This window comes from Stegostoma tigrinum, chromosome 8 (genome assembly GCF_030684315.1).
Source record: "Stegostoma tigrinum isolate sSteTig4 chromosome 8, sSteTig4.hap1, whole genome shotgun sequence".
NCBI classification, from domain to species: Eukaryota; Metazoa; Chordata; class Chondrichthyes; order Orectolobiformes; family Stegostomatidae; genus Stegostoma; species Stegostoma tigrinum.
In genome coordinates, this window is record NC_081361.1 from 102,894,429 (window position 1) to 102,914,660 (window position 20,232).

The 20,232-nt window shown below is 49.1% G+C and overlaps 1 protein-coding gene across 5 annotated transcripts in view; it reads left to right on the forward strand.

Moving 5' to 3' along the window:
- Nucleotides 1-20,232, forward strand: part of col11a1a (collagen, type XI, alpha 1a) — a 432,184-nt gene that overhangs the window by 38,710 nt on the left and 373,242 nt on the right. For all 5 annotated transcript variants that reach the window (XM_059648209.1, XM_059648208.1, XM_059648211.1 and 2 more), the window contains exon 5: nucleotides 13,638-13,766. In XM_059648209.1, coding sequence (XP_059504192.1) covers nucleotides 13,638-13,766 — 129 coding nt within the window. The remainder of the gene's footprint in view (nucleotides 1-13,637; nucleotides 13,767-20,232) is intronic.

Consider the following 20,232-nt stretch of genomic DNA (forward strand, 5'->3'; position numbering starts at 1 on the left):
CACAATTCCACACTCACTCTCTGGTTCAATAATAGAACATAGAACATAGAACATTACAGCACAGTACAGACCCTTCGGCCCTCGATGTCGCGCCGACCTGTGAAACCAAACTGAAGCCCATCTAACCTACACCATTCCGTTATCATCCATATGTTTACCCAATAACTATTTAAATGCCCTTAAACTTGACGAGTCTACTACTGTTACAGGCAGGGCATTCCACGCCCTTACTACTCTCTGTGTAAAGAACCTACCTCTGACATCTGTCCTATAAACTTTGGCCCTCATGCTAGCCATCAACATCCGAGGCAAAAGGCTCTCACTGTCCACCCTATCTAATCCTCTGATCATCTTATATGTCTCTATTAAGTTGCCTCTTAACCTTATTCTCTCTAATGAAAACAGCCTCAAGTCCCTCAGCCTTTCCTCATAAGACCTTCCCTCCAGACCAGGCAACATCCTGGTAAATCTCCTCTGCACCCTTTTCAATGCTTCCACATCCTTCCTATAATGCGGTGACCAGAACTGTCCGCAATACTCCAAGTGCGGCCGCACTAGACTCTTGTACAGCTGCAACATGACCTCATGGCTCCGAAACTCAACCCCTCTACCAATAAAACCTAATACACCATACGCCTTCTTAACAGCCCTATCAGCCTGGGTGGCAACTTTCAGGGATCTATGCACATGGACACCGAGATCTCTCTGCTCATCCACAGTACCAAGAATCTTACCATTAGCCCAGTACTCTGTATTCCTGTTACTCCTTCCAAAGTGAGTCACCTCACACTTTTCTGCATTAAACTCCATTTACCATCTCTTAGCCCAGCTTTGCAGCTTATCTATGTCCCTCTGTAACCTGCAACATCCTTCCGCACTATCCACAACTCCACCGACTTTAGTGTCATCTGCAAATTTACTAACCCATCCTTCTACGCCCTCATCCAGGTCATTTATAAAAATGACATTCAGCAGTGGACCCAAAACAGATCTTTGCGATACACCACTAATAACTGGTCTCCAGGATGAACATTTCCCATCTACCATCACCCTCTGTCTTCTTACAGCTAGCCAATTTCCGATCCAAACTGCTAAATCACCCTCAATCCCATGTCTCTGTATTTTGTACAATAGCCTACTGTGGGGAACCTTATCGAACGCCTTGCTGAAATCCATATACACCACATCAACCGGTTTACTCTCATCTACCTGTTTGGTCACCTTCTCAAAGAACTCAATAAGGTTTGTGAGGCATGACCTACACTTCACAAAACCGTGCTGACTATCCCTAATCAATTTATTCCTTTCTAGATGATTATAAATCCTATCTCTTATAATCCTTTCCAACACTTTACCCACAACTGAAGTGAGGCTCACTGGTCCAGGGGACTTATCTATTTTCACACCTTCCAGAATTGCAAACACCTCCTCTTTATGAACCTCAATCCTGTCATCCCATAGCCTGTATCTCAGTATTCTCCTCGACAACATTGTCTTTTTCCTGTGTGAATACTGACGAAAAATATTCATTTAGAGCTTCTCCTATCTCTTCGGACTCCACGCGCAACTCCCCACTACTGTCCTTGACTGGCCCTAATCTTACTCTTGTCATTCTTTTATTCCTGACATACCTATGGAAAGCTTTAGGGTTTTCCTTGATCCTACCTGCCAAAGACTTCTCATGTCCCCTCCTGGCTCTTCATAGCTCTCTCTTTAGGCCCTTCCTGGCTAACTTGTAACTCTCAAGCGCCCTATCTGAGCCTTCACGCATCATCTTTACATAAGACTCCTTCTTCCTTTTGAGGAGAGTTTCAACTTCTTTAGTAAACCACGGTTCCCTCGCTCGACCACTTCCTCCCTGCCCGACATGTACATACTTATCAAGGACATGCAGTTGCTGTTCCTTGAACAAACTCCACATTTCAATTGTGCCCAACCCCTGCAGTTTCCTTCCCTGAAGGGCATTAGTGAACCAGATGCGTGTATTTTTCCAGACCATGGACAATAGATTAATAATGATCATTGGAATCCGCATCCCAGGGTTTTAATTGAATTCAAATTCAGCCATGCCTGGATTGGTACACAGTTCTGCAGGACATTACCTGGGCCAATGGAAAGAGTTCGGTGATTGTACCATTAACCCATCACCTCCACTTTGATGAAGCCATGCTGACAGTCCCTAATTATCTGGAGTTTTCTACGATGTCTTTAATGATGGATCCCAACCCCTTCCTCATGACAGACATGAAGCATCTCTTGCCCTTGTGTCCTGTCTCCCTTCCTGTTTGAACAGGATTCATATTGCTGAGTTCTGATCTGATGGGACCCTTTTTTCTCGCTCTCACTCGAAAGGTTTCAAACTTTACAAAATCCTGTTCCACAATCCATGATCATGTGACCAGCAATTTCAAGATGCCTCAACAGCAGTGCATATCCTAAGAGCTGGGATTCTAGGGATCTAATGGATTCCATTGCCCAGATCCCTCTTGGGGATCCTCTCCTGATTGGCTGTGTATGTTTGACTGGTTCTGTCAACTTTCAACTCCAACAATATCGACCCTTTAACCTGCTGAAATTGTAAATTGATCCAAATTGCCCCTAACTATTCAGGAGGGCCTGCATTGAGGTTTCGTTTTTAAAACAGATACCCCTCTGTGGAAAGGGGGCCTTAAATTTTTGGTCCAGAGTTGGGGACAATACCACAAGACCCTAAGAAGTGTTTAAAATTATGAACTGATAGTTGGGAGGATGAAAGCCTGCATCGGAAGATTCCCAATGGATTTTGATTCTATCACCTTAGCCACTCAGCCACAGCTACAGGTGATAGTCAGCATTTAAAATTATTGCCTTTTCTGGATCAGGATTGAATTAGTGATGATCACTAACTTACTTGAGCGCAAACCAGTAATGAGCAGCTGTACATTTCAGTTGTGGGCTTAAAGAGAAAGCTGTTTATAAAATGTAACAGGGGAGGTTGTAAGGACTGTGTAATGAAGTCAATCCAGCAGCATCTGATGGAGACTGTTTGCTGAAACACAGCCAGCTGTGTTGGAGAACTCCTGAAGTTGATCAGTGCTTAAGAAATGAGGCTTTCTGGCCTTGCTGTCCAGCTGTAGGTGATGGTGGAGTGGAGCTTGCTGTGTTTGGAGCAGTGATTATTCAAGCTGCCTGTTGTATTTGGCTCAGAGTAGGCAGTGATCAGGTATCAGAGCTCAGCACACGTTTGTCTCATTCAATGTCCCAAGGCTCCCTCGCTGTTGGAAACCATCCCGATTTCTCAGTGTTCCTCAGTTAGTTTCATTACAGCAAGTAGAAACCATCTCAAAAGTGAAATTACATATTTTTCCTGAATCTGTCACTGCCAATCTTGTTGCGATAGGCTGAGCTGGAAACGAAACACTGGGGATGAGAGCACTCAGGCAGCTGCTGAATGATCTATTCGCTGGGCTGTTGTCTTTCTTAGCCTCTTTGTAAAAGCCCACACATCATTGAATCATTACAGTGCAAAAGGAGGCTGTGTTCAATACACTGTGTCTCTGCTGGCTCACTAAACAAGGGGAGAGGGGGTGATGGATGATGATGGCATAGTGTACCATTATTCGGTAATATAGAACATACGTAGAACATACATAGAACATTACAGCACAGTACAGGCCCTTCAGCCCTCGATGTTGTGCCGACCTGTCATACCGATCTCAAGCCCATCTAACCTACACTATTCCATGTACGTCCATATGCTTATCGAATGACGACTTAAATGTACCTAAAGTTGGCGAATCTACTACCGAATATGCTGGGGAGGTGGGTTTGAATCCCACAATGGCAGATGCTGGAATTTGAATTAATTTCCAATTTCAAAAAAGGCCTGGAATTAAGTGGTTAATGATGACCATGAATCCAGTGTCAATCTGGTTCACTGCTGTCTTTTCAGGAAGGAAACAGCCATCCTTACCTGGTCTGGCCTACATGTGACTCCGGACCCACAGCAATGTGGCTGACTCTTAACTGCCCTCTGGGGCAATTAGGGATAAGTAATAAATAATGGCCCCGCCAGAGATGCCCTCATCTTGTGAATGAATTTTTAAAAACAGTATCTTCCTTGCATCCCGAATATATTTTTCTTTCCTTCAGTCTAATTCCCATTTGAAAATGTGAATTCACCCAGTCCCCACTGTACACTTGGGCAGTATCTTCCAGGCACCAACTACTTGCTGTATAAGATCATTTTCTCTCGATCCCCTTCACATCTTTTGTGAATTACTTTAGATCTGAGCCTTCTTTATCTGATCCTTTCATAATGAGAGCAGTTTCTCCCGATCTACTGTCCTGTCCTTGGTGAGAAAGAAATGCTCTTTGAGCATGGCACCTTGTTTGTAGCTAAATAAAGATTTACCCCAGCGCAATCTGTAACCTCATGGCCCAGCATAATCCCACTCAGCCATTACCATCAACAGCCAGGGGAGCGACCCTGGTTCAATGGAGAGTGCAGGAGGGTATGCCAGGAGCAGCACCAGGCATTCCTGAAGATGAGGTACCAACCTGGTGAAGCCACCAAACAGGACTACTTGCTCATCAAACAGTGAAAGCAGCAAGTGATAGACAGAGCTAAGTGATCCCACAACCAACGGATCAGATCTAAACTCTGCAGTCCTGCCACATCCAGTTGTGAATGGTGGTGGACAATTAAACATCTCACTGGAGGAGGAGGCTCCACAAATATCCCCGTCCTCAATGATGGAAGAGCCCAGCACATCAGTGCAAAAGATAAGGCTGAAGCATTCACAGCAATCTTCAGCCAGAAGTGCCGAGTGGATGATCCATCTCAGCCTCCTTCACAGATACCAGTCTTCAGCCAATTCACTTCACTCCAGTGATATTAAGAAAAGGTTGAAGGGACAAGATACAAAGAACAAAAAGAGAACAAAGAGATGTATAGCACATGAATAGGCCCTTCGGCCCTCCAAGCCTGTGCTGACCATCATGCCCTGACTAAACTAAAACACAAACTTTCTGCCTTTATTCGATACGTAACCCTCCATTCTCTCCTTGTTCGGGTACCCATCTCAGAGCCTCTTAAATGTCTACAGTGTTTCTGCTTACATCACCTCCTCTGGCAGTGCATTCCAGACTGTTACCACTCTCTGTGTGAAAAACTTCCCCCCACATCTCCCTTAAACTTGCTCCCTCTCACCTTGAAACTGTGCCCCCTTGTAATTGAAATTTCAACCCTGGGAGAAAGCCCCTCGCTATCCACCCTATCTATGCCTCTCATAATTTTGTCGACCTCTATCAGGTCTCCTCTCAGCCGCTGTCATTCCAATGAAGACAAACCTAGGCTTTTTAACCTTTCCTCATAGTCAATGCCCTGAAGACCAGGCAACATCCTGGTGAACCTTCTCTGTGCTCTCTCCAAAGTTTCCACATCCTTCTGTAATGTGGTGATCAAAACTGCACACAATACTCCAAATGCAGCCTAACAAGGGTTTTATATCACTGCAACATGTTTTACCAACTCTTGTACTCCGTGCCCCAGCCGATGAAGGCAAGCATGCCGTATGCTTTCTTAATCACCTTGGCTACCTTGGTTAGCACTTTTAGGGAACTGTGGACCTGCACACCTGGATCCATCTGAATATTAACGTTCCGAAGGGTTCTGCCATTTACAGTGCAATTCACACCTAAATTTGATCCTGCAAAATGCATCCCCTCACATTTGTCGGGATTAAACTCCATCTGCCATTTCGGTGCCCAAGTTTCCCATCATTCATATCCTGTTGTATCCTTTCACAATCATCAGCACCATCAGCAACTCCACCAATCTTCATGTCATCGGCAAACTTAATAATCAGGCCATGCACATTTTCCTCCAGATCATGTATGTTTACTACAACAGAGGACCTAAAACTGATCCTGGGGACACCACTAGTTACTGGTCTCCATTCTGAAAAACACCGTTCCACCGCTATGCTCTGTCTTCTGTGACCAAACCAGTTTTGTATCCATCTAGCCAGCCCACCCTGAATCCCGTGTGACTTTAGATTTTGTACCAATCCTTCAAAGGCTGTGGGCCCTGACAACATTCTGGCAATAGTACTGAAAACTTGTGTTCCAGAACTTGATGCTCCCCCTGGCCAAGCTGTTCCAGTACAGTTACAACACTGATATCTACCCAATAATGTGGAAAATTGCCCAGGAATGTCCTGTACACAAAAAGCAGGACAAATCCTGGATTCTTGATGGGAAAATCATGCCTGACAAACTTACCAGAATTCTTTGAGGAGGTAATAAACAAGGTATTTATAGGGGAAGTTGGGTGTAATACATGTGTATTTTCTGAAGGTATTTGATAAGGTACCACACATTAATAAGAGGAGAGTGTATGGTGTTGGAGATAGTTTCGGAGCATGGATAGAGGACTGTCTGATAGAAAACAAAGAGGTGAGATATAAGTGGTATCAGAATGGCAACCTGTAAGAAGTGAGTTGCCAGAGAGATCAGTGTTGGGACCATAGTTATTTGTAACATTTCTTGATGATATGGATGAGGAAAGTGAATGCTATACAGCGAGGTGTGCGGGTAACACAAAATAGATAGGAAGGCAGGTGGTGAGGTTGGCACAGTGTCTGCAGGGGGTATAGACAAGTTAAGTGGGTTGGCAGAAACTTAGCAGATCACTGAATCACAGAGTGAGAATCACAGAATTATTCTGGTTCAGAAGGAGGCCATTTGGCCCATTGGGCAGGATCTGTTACCCAGTGCCAGTCTTCTGTCTTTTGCCCATTTCCCTGCATACCATTACTATCCAAATAATCATTCAGTGCTCTTCCTCAATGCCTCGACTGAACCTGCTTCCACCACATTTCCAAGCAGTGCATTCCACATACTAACTTCTCGCTGAGTGAAAGGACAATTTTTTCTCACATTGCCTTTGTTTAGTTTAAATTTTAAATCCATGCCCCTCTCATTCTTGTTTCTTTTGCAAATGGAAACATTCTCCCTGCCTACTGTCCAGCCAGCTCATGATTTTGAAAACTTCCCTTAAATCTCCTCTCAAACTTTGTCTTTCCAGGAGGAATAGTCCCAATTTCTACACTCAATCCTCATTGTGGAAATTTCTTATCCCTGGAAACATTTCTGTAAACTGCTCCTGCACTCTCTCCAATGTGTTCACATCGTTCCCACAATTGGACACAGTACTCCAGCTGATGCCTAACAAGTTCAACATCACCTTCTTGCTGCTGTACTCCTCTTCCCAGTTAATAAAGCCAACTGTTCTCTCTACGTGTCCTGCTCTGTTCGATGATCTGTGCACATATATACACAGGTCCCTCTGCTCCTGCAGCCCCTTTTTGAATTGTACCCCCTAGTTTGGTCTTTCAATATTCTTCTGACCAAAGGGTATCCCCTCACACTTATTTGCATTGAACTTCATCTGTCCCGTATCCACCCGCTCCACCAAACTGCTGAGTTGGGACCCTTCTTCAGACCCGAAACATCAACTTCCTGCTTCTGGCCTGCTGTGTTCATCCAGCTCTACACCATGTTATCTTAGATTCTCCAGCATCAGCAGCTCTTACCATCGCTGATCAAATTGTTAACATCTTTTTGAAGTTCCACACTGCCCCCCTCACAGCTTACAATTCTTCCAAGTTTGGTGGCATCTCCAAACTTTGAAATTGTCCGCTTCACGCCAAGATCTACATCATTAACAGCAACAAAATCAGAAATTGCCAGAAAAAAACTCAGTAGGTCTGGCAGCATAGAGAGAATGCAGACCATCAATACATACCAGTTGGACTATGACACAGGGAATTGTGAGGTTATGTACTCTGGCTGAAAGAACAGAGGAGCAGAATATGATTTAAATGCAGCTAGACTGCAGAAAGCTACAGAGAGATTTGAGAGGCATTGTGCATGAATTGCAAAAAGATAGCATCTAAGTTTACGGGTAATGGGGAAGGCAAATTGAATGTTGGCCTTTATTTCAAACTGAATTGAATATAATAGTAGGGAGGGTTTGCGAAAACTACACAAGACACTAGTCACAAAACAGTTGGAATATTGTGAATAGTTTTGGTCCCCTTATCTAAGAACATGCTGTCTTTCTATAGTCATTCATGGGATGAGGGCATCACTGGCTCGGCAGCATTTATTGCCCATCCCTAATTAACTAGACGGCAATTAAGAGGCAACCACATTGCTGTGGGACTGGAGTCACATGTAGAACAGTCCAGGTAAGGATGGCAGTTTTCTTCCCTAAAGGACATTAGTGAACCAGATGGGTTTTTCTTCCCAACAATTGATGATGGATTCACAGTCATCATTAGATTCTTAATTCCATATTTTTAATTGAATTCAAACTCCCCCATTTGCTGTGGCAGGATTCAAACCCGGGTCCCCAGAACATTATCTGGGTTTCTGGATGAACAGCCCAGTGAGGACATTGCCTCTATCACTGATGTGAAAGCAGATCAGGAGGGACTGTCTTATGAGGAGACGCTGGGTAGGTTGAGTCTGTTCCCGTTAGAATTCAGAAGAATGAGAAGTGACCTAATGACCTTTATGCAGAGAGTTGTGAGAGCATGGAATGCGTTGCCAGCAGCAGTTGTGGAAGCAAGGTCATTGGGGTCATCTAAGAGACTGCTGGACATGTATATGGTCACAGAAATTTGAGGGTGCATACATGAGGATCAATGGTCGGCACAACATTGTGGGCTGAAGGGCCTGTTCTGTGCTGTACTGTTCTATGTTCTATGTTCTATGTTCTATGAAAACATATAAGATTCTTGTTCGACTTAAGAGAAGAGGGAGGTCAGTTGTTTTCCTTGTGGGAGAATGTATAACCAGAGTGAATATTCTCCGACTGTTGGATCATCTGTTTAAGACAGAGTTGAGGAAGAATTTCTTCTTGCAGAGAGGAGACAATCTGTGGAATTCTTTACCACAGAGGGCTGTTCAGGTCGGGTCATTCAGTATATTCAAGGCTGAGAGAGACGGATTTTCAGTCAGGAAGGGAATCAGTGATTATGGCAAAAGGCAGGAAAGCAGAGATGAGGATTATCTAAACAGCCATAATGCCTTCGAACGGCTGTGCAAATTCGATGGGCTGAATGGCCTAGTATGTACCTATGTCTGATGGTCTTATCCTCTACCTTCCTCATATTGATTTGGAGATGACCATGTCACATCTTTAATCTTTATACTTCACTTTTACGTTCGGTTAAATTTATATATTTGGCTTGAAGAAAAGTAAATGATTTTCACAGACCCTTCTCTGATTTGTCTGTGTGCACTGGAGCTATTACAATGCAGAAAATTGCTTCCAGCTGCAAATTATTAGAACAGCTTTTGGAAATTTGACCTGACCATCATATGCTCTGAAATGTTGAAATTTGTAATCCACAAGTGACGAGCAGCTCACTGATTTGGAAAATGAATGGCTGCAATGTGCTTACAGTTCACGTTTGGATAATTAATATGCTCCAGATGAGCTGCAATGGCCCAGACGTGTGGAAGTGTGAAATCTGTTCAACATCAGAGTGAGGGATTGGGATCATTGGCTTGCTGCTGACACTGGGGAATCACAGCGAGTGTGGAAAGGGTTTTCCCAGGTCAACTGCTGTCTCCCAGTGGGAACTTATCTCTGACACTGCTTTCAGTCATAGGCTCCAAAGCTCGGCACACAGAGGGAGATGGAGGCTGTCAGAGGGTCAGTACTCAGGGAGTGCCACACTGTCAGAGGGTCAGTACTGAGGCAAGGCGCACTGTTGGAGGGTCAGAACTGAGGGAGTGCCACACTGTCGGAGGGTCAGTGCTGAGGGAGTGCCGCACTGTCAGAGGATCAGTACTGAGGGAGTGCTGCACTGTCAGAGGGTCAGTACTGAGGGAGTGCAACATTGTCGGAGGGTCAGCACTGAGGCAGTGCCACACTGTCGGAGGGTCAGTGCTGAGGGAGTGCCGCACTGTCAGAGGGTCAGTACTGAGGCAGCGCCGCACTGTCAGAGGGTCAGTAATGAGGCAGTGCCGCACTGTTGGAGGGTCAGTACTGAGGGAGTGCCGCACTGTCAGAGGGTCAGTACAGAGGCAGTGCCGCACTGTTGGAGGGTCAGTACTGAGGGAGTGCCGCACTGTCAGAGTGTCAGTGCTGAGGGAGTGCCGCGCAGTCAGAGGGTCAGTACTGAGGGAGTGCTGCACTGTCAGAGGGTCAGTACTGAGGGAGTGCAACATTGTCGGAGGGTCAGTACTGAGGCAGTGCCGCACTGTCGGAGGGTCAGCGCTGAGGGAGTGCCCACTGTCAGAGGGTCGGTACTGAGGGAGTGTCACACTGTCAGAGGGTCAGTGCTGAGGGAGCGCCGCACTGTCAGAAGGTCAGTACTGAGGGAGTGGGCACTGTCAGAGGGACGGTGCTGAGGGAGTGAGCACTGTCAGAGGGTCAGTGCTGAGGGAGTGCCGCACTGTCAGAGGGTCAGTACTGAGGGAGTGGGCACTGTTGGAGGGTCAGTACTGAGGGAGTGCTGCACTGTCAGAGGGCCGGTGCTGAGGGAGTGAGCACTGTCAGAGGGTCAGTGCTGAGGGAGTGCCGCACTGTCAGAGGACCGGTGCTGAGGGAATGCCGCACTGTCAGAGGGTCAGTACTGAGGGAGTGGGCACTGTCAGAGGGTCAGTACTGACGGATTGAGCACTGACCGAGGGTCAGTGCTGAGGGAGTGTCACAATGTCAGAGGATCAGTATTGAGGGAGTGTCACACTGTCGGAGGGTCAGTGCTGAGGGAGTGCCGCGCTGTCAGAGGGTCAGTGCTGAGGGAGTGTCGCACTGTCAGAGGGTCAGTACTGAGGGAGAGCCGCACTGTCAGAGGATCAGTGCTGAGGGAGTGCCGCACTGACAGAGGGTCAGTACTGAGGGAGTGCCGCACTGTCAGAAGGTCAGTACTGAGGGAGTGCCGCACTGTCGGAGGGTCAGTACTGAGGGAGTGCTGCACTGCCAGAGGGTCAGTACTGAGGGAGTGCCGCACTGTCAGAGGATCAGTGCTGAGGGAGTGCCGCACTGTCGGAGGGTCAGTACTGAGGGAGCGCCGCACTGACAGAGGGTCAGTACTGAGGGAGTGCTGCACCGTCAGAGGGTCAGTACTGAGGCAGTGCCGCACTGACAGAGGGTCAGTACTGAGGGAGTGCCCCACTGTCGGAGGGTCAGTACTGAGGGAGTGCTGCACTGCCAGAGGGTCAGTACTGAGGGAGTGCCGCACTGTCAGAGGGTCAGTACTGAGGGAGTGCCGCACTGTCAGAGGGTCAGTACTGAGGGAGTGCCGCACTGTCGGAGGGTCAGTGCTGAGGGAGTGCCGCACTGTCAGAGGGTCAGTACTGAGGGAGTGGGCACTGTCAGAGGGTCAGTACTGAGGGAGTGCCGCACTGTCGGAGGGTCAGTACTGAGGGAGTGCTGCACTGCCAGAGGGTCAGTACTGAGGGAGTGCCGCACTGTCAGAGGGTCAGTACTGAGGGAGTGCCGCACTGTCGGAGGGTCAGTACTGAGGGAGTGCCGCACTGTCAGAGGGTCAGTACTGAGGGAGTGCCGCACTGTCAGAGGGTCAGTACTGAGGGAGTGCTGCACTGTCAGAGGGTCAGTACTGAGGGAGTGCCGCACTGTCAGAGGGTCAGTACTGAGCGAGTGTCGCACTGTCAGAGGGTCAGTACTGAGGGAGTGTCATACTGTCGGAGGGTGAGTGCTGAGGGAGTGTCGCACTGTCAGAGGGTCAGTACTGAGGGAGTGTCGCACTGTCAGAGGGTCAGCGCTGAGGGAGTGCCGCACTGTCAGAGGGTCAGTACTGAGGGAGTGTCACACTGTCAGAGGGTCAGTGCTGAGGGAGTGCCGCACTGTCAGAGGGTCAGTACTGAGGGAGTGCCGCATGACAGAGGGTCAGTACTGAGGGAGTGCCGGACTGTCAGAGGGTCAGTACTGAGGGAGTGTCACACTGTCAGAGGGTCAGTACTGAGGGAGTGCCACATTGTCAGAGGGTCAGTACTGAGGGAGTGTCACACTGTCAGAGGGTCAGTACTGAGGGAGTGCCGGACTGTCAGAGGGTCAGTACTGAGGGAGTGTCACACTGTCAGAGGGTCAGTGCTGAGGGAGTGTCGCACTGTCAGAGGGTCAGTACTGAGGGAGTGCCGCACTGTCAGAGGGTCAGTACTGAGGGGGTGCCTCACTGTCAGAGGGTCAGTACCGAGGGAGTGTCGCACTGTCAGAGGGTCAGTACTGAGGGAGTGTCGCACTGTCAGAGGGTCAGCGCCGAGGGAGTGCCGCACTGTCAGAGGGTCAGTACTGAGGGAGTGTCACACTGTCAGAGGGTCAGTACTGAGGGAGTGCCACATTGTCAGAGGGTCAGTACTGAGGGAGTGTCACACTGTCAGAGGGTCAGTGCTGAGGGAGTGCCGCATGACAGAGGGTCAGTACTGAGGGAGTGCCGGACTGTCAGAGGGTCAGTACTGAGGGAGTGTCACACTGTCAGAGGGTCAGTGCTGAGGGAGTGTCGCACTGTCAGAGGGTCAGTACTGAGGGAGTGCCGCACTGTCAGAGGGTCAGTACTGAGGGGGTGCCTCACTGTCAGAGGGTCAGTACCGAGGGAGTGTCACACTGTCAGAGGGTCAGTGCTGAGGGAGTGCCACACTGATAGAAGGTCAGTACTGAGGCACTGCCGCACTGTTGTAGGGTCAGTACTGAGGGAGTGCCGGACTGTCAGAGAGTCAGTGCTGAGGGAGTGCCGCACTGTCAGGGGGTCAGTACTGAGGGAGTGTCGCACTGTCAGAGGGTCAGTACTGAGGGAGTGCCGCACTGTCAGGGGGTCAGTACTGAGGGAGTGTCACACTGTCAGAGGGTCAGTACTGAGGGAGTGCCGCACTGTCAGAGGGTCAGTACTGAGGGAGTGTCGCACTGTCAGAGGGTCAGTACTGAGGGAGCGCTGCACTGTCAGAGGGTCAGTGCTGAGGGAGTGCCGCACTGTCAGGGGGTCAGTACTGAGGGAGTGCCGCACTGTCAGAGGGTCAGTACTGAGGGAGTGTCACACTGTCAGGGGGTCAGTGCTGAGGGAGTGCCACACTGTCAGAGGGTCAGTACTGAGGGAGTGCCACACTGTCAGAGGGTCAGTACTGAGGGAGTGTCGCACTGTCAGAGGGTCAGTACTGAGGGAGTGTCGCACTGTCAGAGGGTCAGTGCTGAGGGAGTGCCACACTGTCAGAGGGTCAGTACCGAGGGAGCGCCGCACTGTCAGTAGTGCTCATTACAGATGAGAAACTCAACTTGAGACTGATTTTCTCCTGGTGAAAGTTCCCACTGTTTGTGGTTTGAAGAGGATGAGGGTAGTTTCCCCCCAAAGTTTCCTTCCCAATTTTAAACCATCACCCTGTGATCATTAACCGGCTGTCCAGTCATTGTCATGACCTGGGATCTTGCTGTGTACATGTTGGTTGCTGCAACACTTTGTTTTGTGAAGTATTTGCTTTGTTCTAAATTATTTGCTGCGCGGTTGTGGACGGTTCTGAGTCAAAGTTGCCCGTCCCTGCCTCCGTGTGTGTGTGAAATGAGCAGTGGTTCAGGCAGCTTCTTGCTCTTTGATATTCTGACAGGATTTTGTTTTTGTCTGTTTCAGGGAGACATCCAGCAGCTCTTGATTATCCCTGACGCACGTGCTGCGTACGATTACTGTGATTATTACAGCCCCGACTGTAACAGCCCACTTCCTAATTTCCCACAGGCTCAGGAGCCACATGGAGTCCAGGTCAGTAACTATCTGTATATTGTCCGGGTGCTGTGGGAGAGGAGGCTGGGATCTGAGCATGTCCTTCTGCACCGTGTCACTGTCACTCCCAGTCCTTTCATTGTATCAACAATAACCTCTATAACTGGGAGAAGGTCGGGTGTACGTTGCCGCGGTAACAGATAAGATGCTGTTTATTGCAATGTTATAGGCTGTTGTAGCTTCAGAAGGGTCTCCTTTTTTATTCTTCAGAAAGAATTTCTGTTCATCTGCACCCCTCTTCCACTCTCTTTCTCTTTGTTTTTCTGTCTGCCACTCTATCTCTCTACCTCTTCCTGTGTCTTTCTCCCTCTGTCATTCACTTTCTAAGTCTCACTCCTTCTCTCTTTCTGTCTCTCCCTAGCCCTCTTCCCTGGCTGCATTTCTCTGATTTATCCTGGAATGACAGTATCGTTAGAAACTGCACAGAGGGCTGTTGGTTTTCACTTGGTCCATAGCAGCAGTTGAAATCTAATCCGCAAATTTCCACTAAACTCTTAAATCTTCAGCAAATTGCATGTCATAAAAATGAGGTTTAGCTGTGTTTCCACATGGAGAATGGAAACCGCTGAAAGTCATTCACCCAGTGTGTCTGTGTCATACTCCTGCTGTGTACCTCATGTATTTCTGATGTGCACACAAAGAATTGCTGCTGTGTGTACGCTATTTTGCTGTTCCATGCACAGCGTGCTGTATTCTTTCCTGCTTTGTATGCGTGGTACTGCCCTGTGTATATGGTGACCTGCTCGATGTACACAGTGTGATCTTGATGTGCATGTCATTTCTTGCTACTGTGTACATGATGTTGCAATTGGCTAATGGCTGGTTCCTGCTGCCTCTGGGTGTGTGCAAGCTGTGTCGCTGTGTACATGGTGTGTCACTGCCTTATCTGCAGTATACAGATGATGGGTGTGTGATGTTTCACTGAGGATATGTTGCATTTCAGCTGCTTAGCTGTTGACAGATATGGCTGTAAGCATGGTGCCCGCCTGATCTGTACATAGTGCCAAGTACACGGTTTGGTCGTGCCGTGTACGCGGTGTGTCGGTGCCTTATACACAGTGTGTCGGTGCCGTGTACACGGTGTGTCAGGGCCGTGTATGCGATGTGTTGGTGCAGTGTACGCGGCGTGTCGGTGCTGTGTACATGGCGTGTTGGTGCCGTGTACACAGTGTGTTCGTGCTGTATACATGGTGTGTCAGTGCTGTGTACTTGGTGTGTCGGTGCCATGTACACAGCGTGTCAGTGCTGTGTACGTGGTGTGTCGCTGCTGTGTACGCGGTGTGTCAGTGCAGTGTATACGGTGTGTCTGTGCCGTGTACACGGTGTGTCTGTGCCGTGTAGACGGTGTGTCTGTGCAGTGTATATGGTGTGTCAGTGCAGTGTATACAGTGTGTCTGTGCAGTGTACATGGTGTGTCTGTGCCATGTACGCGGTGTGTCTGTGCTGTGTACGCAGTGTGTCAGTGCAGTGTACGCGGTGTGTCAGTGCAGTGTATACGGTGTGTCTGTGCCGTGTACATGGTGTGTCTGTGCCATGTACGCGGTGTGTCAGTGCAGTGCACACAGTGTCGGTGCTGTGTACACATAGAACATAGAAAAGTACAGCACAGCACAGGCCCTTCGGCCCATGATGTTGGGTCGTGAAATATTCCTAATCCAAAAATAAAATAACCTAACCTACATCCCCCTCAATTCACTGCTGTCCATGTGCATGTCCAGCAGTCGCTTAAATGTCACTAATGACTCTGCTTCCACGACTACCACTGGTAAACTATTCCATGCGCTCACAACTCTCTGGGTGAAGAACCTCCCTCTGACGTCTCCTCTATGCCGTCCTCCTAACACCTTAAAACTATGACCCCTCATGGCAGTCAATCCTGCCCTGGGGAAAAGTCTCTGGCTATCGACTCTATCCATGCCTCTCATTACCTTGTACACCTCAATCAGGTCACCTCTCTTCCTCCTTCTCTCCAGAGACAAAAGTCCGAGCTCAGTCAGCCTCTCCTCGTAAGACAAGCCCTCCAGTCCAGGCAACATCCTGGTAAACCTCCTTTGCACCCTCTCCAAAGCCTCCACTTCTTTCCTATAATAGGGCGACCAGAACTGGACACAATATTCCAAGTGTGGTCTTTCCAGGGTTTTGTAGAGCTGCAGCATAACCTTGCGGCTCTTAAACTCAATCCCCCTGTTAATGAACGCCAAAACACCATATGTTTTCTTCACAACCTTATCTACCTGGGTGGCAACTTTGAGGGAGCGAGGCATGAGAATACCAAGATCCCGCTATTCCTCCACACTGCCAAGAATCCTGCCTTTAATCCTATATTCAGCATTTAAGTTCGACCTTCCAAAATGCATCAGCTCGCATTTATCCAGGTTGAACTCCATCTGCCATTTCTCAGCCCAGCTCTGCATTCTGTCAATGTCTCACTGAAGCCTGCAATAGTCCTCGATACCATCAATGGCACCTCTAACCTTTGTGTCATCAGCAAACATACTAATCCACCCCTCAACCTCCTCATCCAAGTCATTTATAAAAACTACAAAGAGCAGAGGCCCAAGAACAGAGCCCGGTGGGACTCCACTCAGCACTGACCTCCAGGCAGAATACTTACCATCTACAACCACTTTCTGCCTCCTGCCAGCCAACCAATTCTGAATCCAGACAGCCAAATCACCCTGTATCCCATACCTCCTGACTTGATGAATGAGCCTGCCATGGGGAACCTTATCAAATGCCTTGCTGAAGTCCATGTACACCACATCCACTGCTCGCCCCTCGTCAACCTGTCTTGTGACTTCCTCAAAGAACTCACTAAGATTTGTAAGGCATGACCTGCCCCTCACAAAGCCATGCTGACTCCCTTTAATCACGCTATGCTTTTCCAAATCGTCATAAATCCTATCCCTCAGAATTCTTTCCACAACCTTGCTGACCACAGACGTAAGAATGACTGACTAGTCTGTAATTTCCAGGGATTTCCCTATTCCCTTTCTTGAAAAGAGGAACAACATTTGCCTCCCTCCAATCTTCCGGTACGACTCCTGTGGAGAGTAAGGAAGCAAAGGTCTTCGCCAGCGGCTTAGCAACCTCCTTTCTTGCTTCCCGGAGCAATCTAGGATAAATTTGGTCTGGCCGTGGGGACTTATCAATCTTAATGTTTGCCAAAATTTCAAGCACATCAACTTCCTCAGTATTGATCTGTTCAAGCCTGTTTTCCTGCTCCTCAAAGTTCTCATTCACAACAAGGTCCCTTCCCTTAGTGAAAACTGAAGCAAAAAACTCATTTAGGGCTTCCCCTATCTACTCAGACTCCACACACAAGTTCCCTACGCTATCCCTGATCGGCCCTACCTTCTCCCTGATCATTCTCTTATTCCTCACAGATGAGTAAAGAGCCTTCGGGTTCTCCCTAATCCTTCCTGCCAAGCCTTTTTCATGCCCCCTCCTGGCCCTCCTCAGTCCACTTTTGAGCTCCTTCAGAGCAAACCTGTAATCCTCTAAAGCTGTGCTAGACCCTTGCTTCCTCCACCTTACGTACACTGCCTTTTTCTTTTTGACAAGAAGCACCTCTGTTCCCGTCATCCAAGGCTCCTTAATCTTACCCCTTCTTACCTGTCTCAGAGGAACAAATTTATACATCACTCGCAACAACTGCTCCTTAAACAGCCTCCACATGTCTGCTGTGCCCTTTCTGTGGAACGATTGCTCCCAATCTGTACTTCCCAACTCCTGTCTGATAGCATCATAGTTTCCTTTACCCCAGTTAAATATCTTCCCCTGGTAACTGCTCCTTTCCCTTTCCATGGCTATAGTAAGTGTGAGGGTGTTGTGGTCACTGTCACCGAAGTGTTCTCCCACCACGAGATCTGACACCTGTCCTGGGTCATTGCCGAGCACCAAATCCAAAATGGCCTCCCCCCTCGTCGGCCTGTCCACATACTGAGTAAGGAAACCCTCCTGAACACACCTGACAAAAACGGCTCCATTCAAACCATCTGCACTAAGCAGGTTCCAATCAATGTTGGGAAAGTTGAAGTCACCCATAACAACCCTGCTACGTTTGCACTTTTCAACAATCTGCCGGCCAATGAGTTCTTCGATCTCCCAACCGCTATTTGGGGGTCTGTAGAAAACCCCCAATGAGGTGACTGCTGCCTTGCTGTTCCGATCTTCCACCCATACTGACTCAGTCGACAAACCTTCCTTGGCAACCTCAGCCCATACCGCCTCAGTAGACGAGTCCTCAAAGGTTCTTTCAGCCGCCGTTATACTGTCCTTGACCAACAAAGCCACACCTCCCCCTCTTTTACCACCTTCCCAGACCTTAATGAAAGATCTAAACCCTGGAACCTGCAACATCCATTCCTGACTCTGCTCTATCCATGTCTCCGAAATGGCCACAACATCGAAGTCCCAGGTACCTATCCAAGCTGCAAATTCACCCACCTTATCCCAGATATGCCTTGCGTTAAAGCAGACACACTTCAACCCAGCTTGCTGTCTGCCAGCACACTCCTGTGACAGTGAGGTCCTGTCCGTGTCCTCCCTACTCTCATCCTCCTGTGTACTAGGACTACACCTCAGTTTCCCATCCCCCTTCTGAGCTCGTTTAAATCCACCCGAATAGCACTAGCAAATTTCCCACCCAGGATATTAGTGCCCCTCTGGTTCAAGTGGAGACCGTCCTGTTTGTACAGGTCCCACCTTCCCCAGCATGAGCCCCAATTGTCCATGTAACTGAAGGCCTCCCTCCTGCACCATCCCTGCAGCCATGTGTTCAGCTGAAATCTCTCCCTGTTCTTTGCCTCGCTGTCACGTGGTACGGGTAACACACCAGAGATAAACTACTCTGTTTGTGCCTGTGCCGTGTACACGGTGTGTCGATGCTGTGTATGTGGTGTGTGGATACCGCGTACGTGTCTGTGTCTGTGCAGTGTACATGGTGTGTCGGTGCAGTGTACGTGGTGTGTCTGTGCATTGTACATGGTGTGTCTGTGCAGTGTACGTGGTGTGTCTGTGCAGTGTACGTGGTGTGTCGGTGCAGTGTACGTGGTGTGTCTGTGCATTGTACATGGTGTGTCTGTGCAGTGTACGTGGTGTGTCTGTGCAGTGTACGTGGTGTGTCTGTGCAGTGTACATGGTGTGTCTGTGCATTGTACGTGGTGTGTCGGTGCAGTATACGTGGAGTGTCTGTGCAGTGTACACGGTGTGTCGATGCAGAGTACGTGTTGTGCAGGGCCACGTACGTGGTGTGTTGGTGCTGTGTATGTGATGTCTCGGTGCCGTGTACACGGTCTATCAGTGCAGTGTACATGGTGTGTCGGTGCCGTGTATGTGGTGTGCCGGTGCCGTGAAAACAGTGTTACAGTGTAGTGTACACGGTGTGTCGGTGCCGTGTACATGGTATGTCGGTGCCGTGTACATGGTATGTCGGTGCAGTGTACGTGGTGTGTCAGTGCAGTGTACACGGTGTGTCTGTGCCGTGTAGACGGTGTGTCGGTGTTGTGTACGTGGTGTGTTTGTGCTGTGTACGATGTGTGTCAGTGTGTATACATGGCGTGTCGGTGCTGTGCACAGTGTGTGTCGGTGTGTATACATGGCGTGTCGGTGCTGTGCACAGTGTGTGTCGTGCGGTGTACACGGCGTGTTGGTGCTGTGTACAGTGTGTGTCGTGCGGTGTGCACGTCGTGTCGGTGCTGTGTACAGTGTGTGTCGCTGCGGTGTGCATGGCGTGTCGGTGCCGTGTACATGGTGTGTCGGTGCGGTGTGCACGGCGTGTCGGTGCTGTGTACAGTGTGTGTCGCTGCGGTGTGCATGGCATGTCGGTGCCGTGTACATGATGTGTCGGTGCGGTGTGCACGGCCTGTTGGTGCTGTATACAGTGTGTGTCAGTGCGGTGTGCACGGCGTGTCGGTGCTGTGTACAGTGTGTCGGTGCCGTGTGCACGGCGTGTCGGTGCTGTGTACAGTGTGTGTCGGTGTGGTGTGCACAGCGTGTCAGTGCTGTGTACAGTGTGTGTCGGTGCGGTGTGCACGGCGTGTCGGTGCTGTGTACAGTGTGTGTCGGTGCTGTGTACAGTGTGTGTTGGTGCCGTGTGCACGGCGTGTTGGTGCTGTGTACAGTGTGCGTCAGTGCGGTGTGCACGGCGTGTCGGTGCTGTGTACAGTGTGTGTCGGTGCCGTGTGCACGGCGTGTCGGTGCTGTGTACAGTGTGTGTCGGTGCGGTGTGCACAGCGTGTCGGTGCTGTGTACAGTGTGTGTTGGTGCCGAGTGCACGGCGTGTCGGTGCTGTGTACAGTGTGTGTCAGTGCGGTGTGCACGGCGTGTCAGTGCTGTGTACAGTGTGTGTCGGTGCGGTGTGCACGGCATGTCGGTGCTGTGTACAGTGTGTGTCGGTGCGGTGTGCACAGCGTGTCGGTGCTGTGTACAGTGTGTGTCGGTG